At 42.2% G+C, this 11,967-nt stretch overlaps 2 protein-coding genes across 3 annotated transcripts; one reads left to right on the top strand and one right to left on the bottom strand.

Annotated features, from left to right (window-relative positions):
- The first annotated feature begins 700 nt into the window (after nucleotides 1-700).
- idua (alpha-L-iduronidase) lies at nucleotides 701-9,068 on the top strand. Of its 2 annotated transcripts, none has more exons than XM_040156053.1 (14): nucleotides 701-1,067; nucleotides 1,520-1,660; nucleotides 1,855-1,937; nucleotides 2,166-2,273; nucleotides 2,533-2,628; nucleotides 3,129-3,331; nucleotides 3,789-3,968; nucleotides 4,562-4,778; nucleotides 5,009-5,221; nucleotides 5,356-5,477; nucleotides 6,777-6,902; nucleotides 7,194-7,270; nucleotides 7,476-7,576; nucleotides 7,727-9,068. In XM_040156053.1, the coding sequence occupies exons 1-14, from the start codon at nucleotides 931-933 to the stop codon at nucleotides 7,825-7,827; spliced, it is 1,905 nt and encodes a 634-aa protein (XP_040011987.1). In that variant the 5' UTR covers nucleotides 701-930; the 3' UTR covers nucleotides 7,828-9,068. The 2 variants fall into 2 exon arrangements, with proteins under 2 accessions (XP_040011987.1, XP_040011988.1); XM_040156054.1 differs by having other exon boundaries at nucleotides 954-1,067; nucleotides 1,491-1,660.
- LOC120805642 (purpurin-like) lies at nucleotides 8,930-10,763 on the bottom strand. Its single transcript, XM_040156055.1, has 5 exons — nucleotides 10,650-10,763; nucleotides 10,150-10,286; nucleotides 9,916-10,028; nucleotides 9,618-9,830; nucleotides 8,930-9,235 (listed from the first exon to the last, which is right to left on the bottom strand). Exons 1-5 carry the CDS (start codon nucleotides 10,761-10,763, stop codon nucleotides 9,225-9,227), a joined length of 588 nt encoding a protein of 195 aa, XP_040011989.1. The 3' UTR covers nucleotides 8,930-9,224.
- Between the last annotated feature and the right edge of the window lie 1,204 nt (nucleotides 10,764-11,967).

Here is an 11,967-nt window from a genome sequence, read left to right as displayed (position 1 = left end):
CATCTTAATTACACCGGGTGTGGATGTACATTAGAGGCATCATATGCATCACTGCTTCAAACAGTAGAGCTATACGTTGAAATGTGCTTGTGATGCCTTACAAGTAGTCAAAGCACCCTTCTGTCGCCATGGTCTTACATACATCCCACACATAAGGATTTGCACTTTTACATAGAAACCCTATTTAAGTTATTTTGAATTTAAATTGCAAATTTGCGGGAAAAAATATTTGTACAGGTTGTGTAAATGGTTGTGTATAACTTGCTGTTTAACAGTATCTTTGAGTTCAACTGTAAATGTCATCTGAATTTTTCCTTTCATGCCTTCTTGACTCTCCCGTTTTTGTTTTTGTTTTTGTTTTTTGTTTTTTTTAATAAATGTCCCATTAACAGCTTCTTGTTGTTTTAGCGTTTATTTTATTCTTTATACCGTGACCATGTCTGCAGAAACTTTCGGTGTCTGTCGTCTCTGAGCACAAGATTTGATATCGCTTGAAACATCTCAGGCTGTAGGAACAGCTGTAACGTGGCAAAATGCGAAGAACCACACAGGCACGGTTCGGCCTTGGTAGTCACTCACACAGAGGCGCAACGGAGCGAGCATCGACAGGGTTAAACCGGCATTGCGCTGCAAGGAAATCAACGCCGCACGCGTCCAATCGTAAGTCAACTTCCATGAAAGACTACAGCGGTGTCGCGTTCAACACGCGTCATCACGCTCAGCTGACTAGGAGCGGAAATGTTTTTGTTAAGTTGCGCTTTGGTCATGTCGGAGTGGCTTATGTGAGAGGTCTCCCTCTCATTTACCCCGCACGCATCGTGTCAGGCGTGCTGCGGGTTCAGCTGGCCCCTCGGAGCTGATTCTCGCATCGCTTTTATAGCCATTTTTAAGCGGGCGCGACGTAGACCGTGGCCATGCTCGGACGCAGACATGCAGTGGCAAACTTGGTCCGTCGTAGCCTTACTCCTCAACGTCGCCGAAACCTCGGGCACTTCGCATGCCATCACGGTCGATGTGGGGAGACCACTGGGAGATCTTAAGCATTTCTGGAGGAGCACCGGTTTCTGGTAGGTCAAATACAACCCGTTTTAACCCACAGTGCCTCCAGCAGAATCGAGTGTGATGGAGAGCAAGCAGCGAGTGTGAGCTATGTCAGAAAGTTGAGATTTAAGTGGATTGGAGAAAGGACTGTGGGGTTTATTTCATACCGAATCTACCAGAAGGCCCCTGTGACCAATAAAAGGTGTTAAGTAATGTTACATCAAGTCAGCATCTTTAACAAAGCCAAGACATTTCTTAAAAATGTCCCTTTTTTCCATGGGAGATTCGCAAAGTTTTTCTCAAGAGACAACGAAATGTTGGATAGGCTAAATGTCAAATCACGCGAATCCGTCTGATATCTCCCTGGGCTGCACTTTCGTATTGAATCGATGTCTAAACATAATGTAAATATATAAATCCATTTTTTGTGTCACCGGTGCATCACAAAGTGAAACAGGAAGCCGTTCTTTGTGCCCAGCCCCCCTCTCCCTCACTCCCAGGCCCACCAGTTTGACCTGAGCATCGACCAGCAGCTGAACCTGGCCTATGCGGGCTCGGTCCCCCATGGAGGGATCCAGCAGGTCCGGATACACTGGATGTTGGAGCTGGTCACGGCACAGTAAGTGAACTAGCAAGTTGAGACCTCCCCAGAGTAAGCAATGAATATGAACTACTCGTGAACGAAAGTGGGCCATTTAGTATAATATAAGATTTCTCTAGTTTGAGGATGACATACAGTGCGATTTTCAGTCGCTGGTTTTGTGAGTAGTCTTTATGATGAATTCCAGCTATCTGATTTTGTTGTTGTTGTAGAGATATCGGAGGACACCCTCACTACAACTTCACTAAGCTGGACCAGCTGATAGAGCTCTTGTGGATTAATGGACTCCAACCAGGTATTGTACCATCACCCCAGTCTGGAAAACATCCCACCATATTTGTGATGCATATTGAAAGTTATCTTCTTCCCAAATAAATGGCAAGAGTCTCTTCATGTTTTTCTTTCGGTTCCCGGTTGGTGCTGACCGGATGAAATTTTGAATTTAATGATTTCATTAAGAATCCAAAGCAGAGTTGATGTTTTTTGTTTTTGTTTTTTGTTTTTTTGCGCGGCTGGTTTTCAGGTTTTGAACTCATGGGCAGTGTCTCTAACTACTTCACTGACTTTGAAGACAAATCACAAGTGGTCGAGTGGAGAAATCTGGTTTATCTCACAGCAAAGAGGTACATCGGTGAGTGAGTGCCGAGTGCCACTGTTTTGTCATTACTGTATTGTGTACGTTTGCTCTCCGTACCATGTAATCATGGTCCATAAAACCAGAGTCTGAAAAAAAAAACATGAGCTGTAATTGAGAAGGAGGCATTGGCCAAAACTGGTTGAATAATGATTTGTGCAGGTTGTTTCAACCTGATTGCTTGATTGCTGAGATCTTACCATTTGTATTTCATAATTTAATACAAAACCTTTTTGGCTCATTTTAACCTTCTCAGACAAGTATGGCCTGGGAAGTGTTTCTCAGTGGAACTTTGAAACGTGGAATGAGCCCAACAACCATGACTTTGATAACGTCACCGTTTCAATTCAAGGTAAAGCAGTAACATCCTACACAACGTTTTTTAATTCATATCAGTTCTTTTTAAGTGGAAATTTACTTGGAAATGCCAGTTTGCTCCCATCAGTTGTGTTCCTGTTTTCTCTCATAGACATATTACTTATGTGCTTATTTTATTACTACTTATTCTACTCATTTGATAGTTGCTTATTTGAAACTGTATACATCCATGACTAGACACATACTTTGTATGAGGCTGATACTGATGTAAAAATGGAAATTCAGCTAATCACCATCACTTCTACCTGTAATAGGATATGTGTGTGTGTGTGTGTGTGTGTGTGTGTGTGTGTGTGTATATCTGTGTATGTACATATATGTATAGATTTATTTTATATATGTATTTGTACCAGAATAGACAGATCGTCTACACAGACTGAGTATTGTCAGAGTATTGTCACTTTTGCTGAATGTGAAAAACCAGACACAGCAATCCTGTGCCCATGAACAGTTCCCTGGTTTTCTTTTCTTGAGGGTTTCTAAACTACTACGACGCCTGTTCGGAGGGTCTGCGTGCTGCCAGCAGTCTCCTGAGGTTTGGGGGTCCAGGAGACTCCTGTCACTCCCCCCCACACTCGCCATACTGCTGGGCCATGCTGCAGCACTGCCACAACGGCACCAACTACTTCACTGGAGAGACAGGGGTTAGGATTGACTTCATCGCCCTGCACAAGAAGGTGGGCTTTTCTGGGCTCAGAGCACACCTAGAACAAATAGAAAACCAGTACAGGCATTTTCAGTCATTTTTCCCATTTTTTTTGTTTTCATAATTTTTGTATGAAAACGATAAAAATTTGCAAAATTAAGTTTCAAATTATTTGTATTGATCTTTAAAACCCTTATAGAGTGAACTTTAATATCAGGTCATGTAAATGTTCACAGAATGACTGAAAATACTATATTTGCAATATTTATTGTTGTGAAGATTTTTTCACAATTAGTTGATACAGTCTAGTTGATATACTCATTTTTGAGCCCCAACATCAAGGATAGTGAGTTTTTGACATACCAGAACTCCTTAAATCCCATTAGCACCACACCCCGAGGAATGATTGATGTGTATTTATTAATGCATTCTCCGAACACCAATGCTGATGCTTTTTTGGAAGCTGACTTTCTGTTTCTGTCCTTCAGGGAGGAGGCTCTTCGTTGCCCATCCTCCAGCAGGAGATCCAGACCGTGGAGGAGATCCAGGAGCGTTTCCCCCGGTTCCGCGGCCTCCCCGTCTACAATGATGAGGCTGATCCTCTGGTGGGCTGGTCCAGGCCTCAGGGGTGGCGGGCTGATGTGACTTACGCGGCCATGGTTGTGAAGGTGAGGTGAATGGATGGAGGAGAGCCACAGGAAAATCACGTAGAGAGTAAAATCATTTTTGAACACTGGACACACGAAATACAAGTGTAGAGCAAATAATAAATTTATATGGGAAGACAGTTATTCACACTATGACTTATTTGCATTCTTTATTAACACTGTGACCCTCAGGAAAATCAATATTACGTTTTCCGATTAAGCGCCAGGTTTTGTTAATTTGCTAATTTTAGAGCACAATTTTCTATTCACTGTATTTGTCAACTCTGAGCCAAAAATGACAGAGGCGTTCAGTTTTTTCACCCTGACTTTTATACTTAACAGGGTGGAAAACACAAATTAGACCACAGGACAGCGAATGTTTACAACAACAGGCCAATATCGGCCTGTTATAGCAACAAAAGTTAACCCTCATACAGTTTGTCTGTGCTATACATAGTCCTTTAAGTGAACTGATTTAGGTCCTTTAGAGTGCTGTGACTGAATACTTTAGTGTGTTTGTATAGCACCACTGGGGATTTTTTTTTTTTTTGTATTGATTTACTGAAGAAATATTCTGAAATATAAAATTACCTCTGTCCTGCTCCCTTCGACAGGTAATAAACCAGCACCAGGATCTGCTGCTGGCTGACCCGAACAGCACCATCAACTACACCCTGCTGAGCAACGACAATGCCTTCCTCAGCTACCACCCACACCCCTTCACCCAGCGCACGCTGACGGCCCGCTTCCAGGTCAACAACACCCAGCCGCCTCACGTCCAGCTCATCAGGAAGCCTGTGCTCACCGTCATGGGCCTGCTGGCTTTCCTAGGTGACAGTCTCTTTACTCTGGAACAGGTGACCCTCCAGGGTTTTATGTGGGCCTCAGTGGAAATGTGATGATTGAGGTATGATAGATTTAATTCATATACTGTGCGTGTGGATTTTCTAAACTAGCCCCTGTACAGCTACAGCTCAGGTTTCCAGGATGTTGCCATTTCATCTGTCCCAGTCCTATGCTGATGGCCCCGTTGCCTCTCCTGTATGTGATTTAACCTCAAGGAGAGACCCAGGTACTGGCTCAGGTCGTGAACTTAGCAGGATCCAGCAACAGCAGCACGGTGGGAGTTCTCGCCAGCAGCCACAGGCCCGTAATGCCGGGCGGCTCAGACAGCTGGCAGGCAGCAGCGCTGGTCTACAACAGTGACGACAGCAGCACCTCCCCCAACACTGATGATGTCACCGTCTCACTGAAAGGACTGGCTGCACAAAAAGGTAGGTTTAACGAAATACTGTTGGGTTTGATCTTATTTTAGATCAAAATATTTTCCTAATGTCTGAAATTCCTACAAGCCGTTATTTCTGCAAGTGAGTGGTTCAATTCAGTCCTGCCTGTTCTGCGTGTCCAGGTCTTGTGTATGTCACATATTACATGGAAAACAATGTAACCAACCCGTACCAGCTGTGGCAGAGCATGGGCAGCCCCGACTACCCCACGGCAGAACAATTCAGACACCTCAGGAGTGTGCAGGTAAACCGGAGGGCTGAACGACGTTATAAAAATTAACAGTAACACAAAAACAATTTCAAAGCACGGTTGCTTTATCTGTTTTATCTTTTATCTTATATTTGTAGTCGTTGGATGCTGTTTGGTAGATGGCAACTACAGTGCCTGTAATTCAATTACATTCAGTTTTATTTATATAGCGCTGAATCAGAACAGAGGTTATGTCAGGGTACTTTTCACATAGAGCAGGTCTAGACCGGACTCTTTATAGTTACATCTACAGAGAACCAACCTTCCCCCATGAGCAAGCACTTGGCAACAGCGGCAAGGAAAAACTCCCTTTTAGCAGGTAGAAGCCTTGAACAGAACCCGGCTCATGGTGGGCGGCCGCCTGCCCGCTGGGTTGAGAGAGAGAGAGGGGGTATAGCACAGTACAGGTAGGAAGCTGTAGGTGTTGATTGTTGATCATGGGGGCAGTAGGTGGTTTGCAGTCACAGATCCAGACTCTGCAGCACCAGGGGCAGAAATACCTGCGGAAAGTGACAAGAGGAAAGAGACCAAAAAGCACAAAACTATGGAAGAGAGAAGAAGCCAAGTTAGTAACAAGCACTGATGCGATATGAATGCATTCAGATGGAGAGGGAGAGGAGGAGACAGGAGCTCGGTGCATCACGGGAAGTCCCCCTGCAGTCTAGAAGCTTTATCAAAACGAAGGTTTTAAGCCTACTCTTAAACGTAGAGAGGGTGTCTGACTCCCAAACCCAAGCTGGAAGATGGTTCCACAGTAGAGGAGCCTGATAACAATGCTCTGCCTCCCATTCCACTTTTGGAGACTCTAGGAACCACAAGTAAGCCTTCGTTCTGGGAGCACAGTGTTCTAGTGGGGTAATAGGTACCATGAGCTCTCTAAGATATGATGGTGCCTGATCATTTAAGGACTTTGTAGGTGAGGAGGATTTTAAATTCTGTTCTGGATTTTACAGGGAGCCATTAGAGAGAAGCTAATACAGCAGAGATATACTTGTGCTGCAGCATTCTGGATCAGCTGGAGAGCATTTAAAGATTTGTTGGGACAGCCTGATAATAAGAAGTTGCAATAATCCAGCCTAGAAGCAAAAAAAAGCATGGACTAGTTTTTCTGCAACAGTACATGTCCTGTAGTTGCTCACTGTTTTGGGACAAGGTGTGTTCATTGATTAACATGATGTTCGGTGCAGGTTAAATTAAAATGTTGAATTCAATTTGCTGTCGACATGAAGGCAGAGTTGATTGGTGTGATCTATCTGGGACATGCTTTGACCCACTGATGTGTCATTCTGGCAGGACCCTCATGTTGATGGCCCCTGGGAAGTTCCTGCAGGGGACACTCTGACTGTAAAAGCCAAACTGTCTGTTCCCTCTGTTCTCCTCATCCATGTTTGTGCCCAGCCCAAAGCCGTGCCAGACCAGGTCAGTACCAGCGCACGAAAACAACGTTTAACTTACAATGACTCTGGCTGGTCTCCTCTTCTGTACATCAGTTGAATCCTAGCCTGTGCCATCTGTGTCAGTGTTTCAGGTGAGGAGGTTTTTCTGTGTCAGAGCAAGTAAGATACATTCTCTCCAGTCACTGAACTTTGAGAAAGTGATGTGATTGAAGTATGAAGACAGTGTTGCAATGGAAAAGCTGATAGAAAAGGGCTTGTTTGTGACTGGGCTGTGTATTCCTAAAGAGATTAACCTGAACTCTATATCTGATAGGTTAATGGATTGCGCTTCATCGGGATCACCAAAGGCCAAGTCCTGATTGTCTGGTCTGATCACTGTGTTGATTCCAAGTAGGTTCACACGACTGATTATTTCTCTATTTATGTATATGACAACGCAAGAAATTGTAGAGGAGTGAAAGTAGATACTGCTTCTTATCCAGAAGCAGTGCAGTAGATGTAATCTCTGTATGATGTTTAAATGCAGTGAATATGTAAATGCAATATGAAAACATGAATCATTCATTCACTCGTTTTCTTTTCTTTGTATTTGCAGATGCATCAAGACATTTGAAGTTGAATTCTCCACAGACAATGAGAAATTCAGCAGGATTAATACACAGGACACAATTTTTACTTCATATGTCTATTCACCTGGTAAGAATTCGCTGTAAACTCCTCCAAGGATTAATAATAAGTGATGCCATTGCGCAGCAAAACAACATGTTCTTTATTTTTCAAATTTTATTTTGGCATTGCCACAACCAGCCATAGAAGTAATGACATATACCATGTTGTGTTCTGTAGTGGACAAAGAAGTTGGCGGTTTGTACAGAGTTCGAGCTGTGGACTACTGGGGAAGACCCGGGCAGTACTCGCTGCCAGAGATGTATTCCGAGGAGCTCTAGACCAGGATCGCGTCTGATAGTATTCATATTATGTTTCTAAATTGTTTTTTACAATGGAAATACATTTTATATAAATCAGCGTGCTGATGATATATGTTATACAGCATGGGTCATTTGCGAAATGTTGTTTCATCCACCCAGTCACATTTTAAGGAAACATTTAGTATTTATGCTCGTGCTCTATTTGACAGTGATATAGGCATCACATTTTTTGGTAACAGTAGGAATGGTTGTAATTTCAACGACTTGAATATTAGATAAAAATGACTGAATACAATAATCATCAACAAACATTACCTGCTCAAAAATACATTCTTTTCTGAAGCTGTTGTAGATGTATTGGGTAATGGAGATGGATAAAGTTACTGAATACATCCTGTCTGGGTGGAAGCCTTTTAACCTCAGGGCTGGCCGCATCATAGCACACAGTAACATGTAATTACAAGCTTTTTGTTTTAAACTAATAAAAACACAAAATAAAAAACTGTGTGACAGTATTCTATAGTTTTGTAATTGTAAACTAATCCCATGAAATGCCAAAACCAACAATGTGCATGTCGGTCTCAGCTACTTTTCTACCCTGTCTGTGGCACCCACTGGATTTTGCTAAAGACGTAAAACGGGTCACAGATATAAAGTCTCATTTTTTTTAAAAGGCTAAATAATTACCTAAAACAGCTGGTCGCTGTAATTTTTAGTAAACATTACTCAAACAAAAGTAACTAGCACATGTGTTGAGGACTGTTTTCAGCGGTGAATTTATACACATTTGGCGCTTTAGTTTTTCATCATAATGTCACTGGCATAAAAGGAGAAGTAAAAAACATATCACTGGGCCATGAAATTAGTCATCAACTGATCACACTGTTACATAAACTGATACCATCAGACCAACAAATCTAATGGATACATTAAGAGTCTTTTATCTGTAATCTGTTTTTCAATGTTACATTCTATGTTGTATACTTGAAATGTCTCATACTTTTATAAGATTTTGTTCTATACTGGAATGTGTTGTTTTTACAAACACAAGGACAACAGCAAGTTTCTTTACAAAATTTATTGTCACCTATACAGAATGATTACGCAGTGCGGATGTTACCCATCAGTGTGACAATACCAAATGGTTGGTTCTGTCATCCCGTTCACTTAACCAGTAATAGTTTTTTAATGAATTTGGTTTTCATTTTGGCAGCATTAATTTGATTTTTTCATGGGGCGTTGAATTGGATTTGTCTGATAATTCCGTCCTATGCTGTCGGAACATAGCAAATCAGAAGCGTAACAGGATTATTCTCCTGTTTGCGTCATTGAGAGGAGCTCTGTCTTCATCTTAGACAGGATGATCAATCCAGTGTAACTGAGGGCTGCTCAACAAGCTCCATCTTCGGACCAGTTTAGCAAGCTCCTGTTAAGAACAGAGAAAGAAGAAGAACACGTGTCAGATGAGTTTACATGTTAACACGGAGCTTGAAATATCTGTCCTGAATGTAAAGACTAAAATATGAACAGTGAAACTCTAGATAAACAAACTATTTAGCTAAGATACTTCCTCCTTTTTCTAAATTTAAACTCAAGGATACACGTTCTTTGAAAAAGTGAGTGATAATATTGTGAATACAAGAGTGGCCTAGACACTTGTACATTATTGTTTACTTCCAATCTTACAAATTTGCGCTTTTTAGGAGTTTTTTTGGCATCGGAGCACCAACCAAAACCATCAAATGCAAGTAACTCATGGTCACGGCTTTACAATCTGTTAAAGTGAATTTGAAACCCTGAGTACATACCAGACTGCAGCACAGGCTGAAACTCTCCGGCCATGCAGATTTCCTCTTGTTTTTGGCGGACGACTCTCTGGATGGCAGGTGGGAGGCCACGAGGGTTGCGGGAAAAGACCAGGGCGTAACTGTCCTCACAGCTTCCATCCTCCTTCAGGGTGCGGCAGGCATAGGTGATGGCATAGTTGTCATAGTCTGTGTCAATGATCCAGTAGTTGTCACCTGGAAGAGCAGAGAACAAGAAGTTAGTCTCAATTGTGTGTGAGAGAGACCTAGAGAATGTGTGTGTATAACTGAGGAGGCTTACCGCCGCTGGACAGGTAGCTGGCCAGTCCCTGGTAGTTCATGAACATCTTGCCAGGGGTGCTGGGGTCGGGCACTGAGTACTGAGCAGCCATGTCAGCGCACACAACCCAGAACCTGGGTGTCAAGTAGAGAGAGAAATGTCACATTTGCAAGCAGGAATGGATACATTTAGTTATTTAAATATATCACATTCAGACTGCTGCTAAAGAGATTTTTAAAAATGAGAGTTACTCACCCAAAGAGAGTGACTCTGCCCCTGGAGGAGGCCACCATGGCACCGTCATCTCCAACAGTGTATTCAGCCGAGATGTTGTCCTGCAGGAACAAACCCTCTGGATCTTTCTTCTGCAGAGCGTACCATTTTCCTGCATACTGTTGTGGAAAAAAAAACATCAAAAAGATAAATATACAGATTATTTTAATAGACATTTCAGCAGTAGGCTATGGATATGTACATACACTGTACAGAGTCTCTTTTGTGTGTGTGTGTGTGTGTGTGTGTGTGTGTGTGTGTGTGTGTGTGTGTGTGTGTGTGTGTGTGTGTGTGTGTGTGTGTGTGTACACAATGTACAACACAATATTTCATTGTTTGTCGATGATGTCCTGGTTTATATGGAGGATGTGAATTTGTTTTTCCTACTTGTCTGTATCTGTCGGAGCTAGCTGGCTGTCTTTCGTCTGTCCTTCTATTTATGGACTTAAAGTTTTTTCTAAAAGAGATATGTCTGTACTCACTCTTCTGGGGTCGAAGTCCTCTTTGACTGTGAAGCTGTCCACCACACAGGAGGCCAGGCTCTGCTCCACGCAGGCCAGGAACAACATCACCAGGGCAAAGACTTGGAAGTCCATTCTAGGTGAAAACCCAAATAGAGCAAATGTCAATTTGCTTGATAGTGTAATTGTAATCTTTTTTTCATTTACAATTGTTTAAAGACGCGGCACGGAGCTAAACTAAAACATCACTCTAGCAGCTCTATTGTAAAAAGATCAGCTGCTCCCCATAAAGCTGCATCTCCTTACCTGAAGTGTAGAACGGAGCCAATGGAACTTTTCAGTGCAGAGCTGTTGCAGTGTCTGAGCTGTGGTGAGAAGATGGTGCCTTTTATACCTGAGGCACAAACAGGCTCACTGATTACTTTCACTTCTTGAACCTAAATGCAGAGTTTAAATCTACCGCTAATCCAGTTAAGGAAATCCCCCGCTGTAAGCTGATGAACCCTCGCATTCAGCAGTGTATAGGCTTTATGCAATTGTTTGCAGGTATACATAATGGGATACATAATGGCCCGATGCCGTGGGGGCAAAGAGTTTGCCTGAGCCTCAAGTCACACGTCCACAGCAAATGTTTTTACATGAGCAAACAGGTGTATTTTGGGCACTAAGGTCACACGAAAACCTAAAATAGGACAAAGTGTTGATACAGATTTGTTGAGTCAGACCTGTGAGAAAGTAGTGTGAATATAGGGTGAATGAAAGACTATGAGATAAGATTATGTTGTTGTGATTCTTGGTTTTGTTTTCCTCTACTTAAAGTGTCCATAAACCCAGCCATCTTCTTTCTTCTTTGCCCATCTTCAGATAAAATGTTCCCAAATCTCTGGACTGGGATACTAATCTCAACAACAAAAGCTGAAGTTCATGACTGTCAAGAAAAGTTTTTCCTGTTCTTCTTTTATGCTTCACAACTGGCCTTGATAACCAGGGACAAAAATAAAGTGCCTCATTTTATTATTAATAGATTTCGATTTGAATCTCCAGCTCTGATTAATGGGAGAGAGACTGTAAGTGCGCTTGAAGTGAGTAGGGTTTTGTTGTTGATTACTGTAGACAGAACTTTTTATTTGGGTGTAAAACATTAAAAGATCCACAAAGTTGAAGTCCTCAATCAATTCTACATTCAGATACAAAATGTTTTGTAAGACATAAAGGAAGTGAAAGGGAAGAAAAAGGGGCATACTCCCCATGACAGGCACCACAAATAAAAAAAAACCAAAACTAGTAACATTTTACATTAGAAAACAGCCTGGAGAATAGAACTGAGTAATGAACAACT

The sequence above is a fragment of the Xiphias gladius genome, chromosome 19, assembly GCF_016859285.1.
Source record: "Xiphias gladius isolate SHS-SW01 ecotype Sanya breed wild chromosome 19, ASM1685928v1, whole genome shotgun sequence".
NCBI lineage: Eukaryota > Metazoa > Chordata > Actinopteri > Istiophoriformes > Xiphiidae > Xiphias > Xiphias gladius.
The sequence above is the reverse complement of the archived record's forward strand: the minus strand, read 5'-3'. Positions and strand labels throughout refer to the sequence as shown.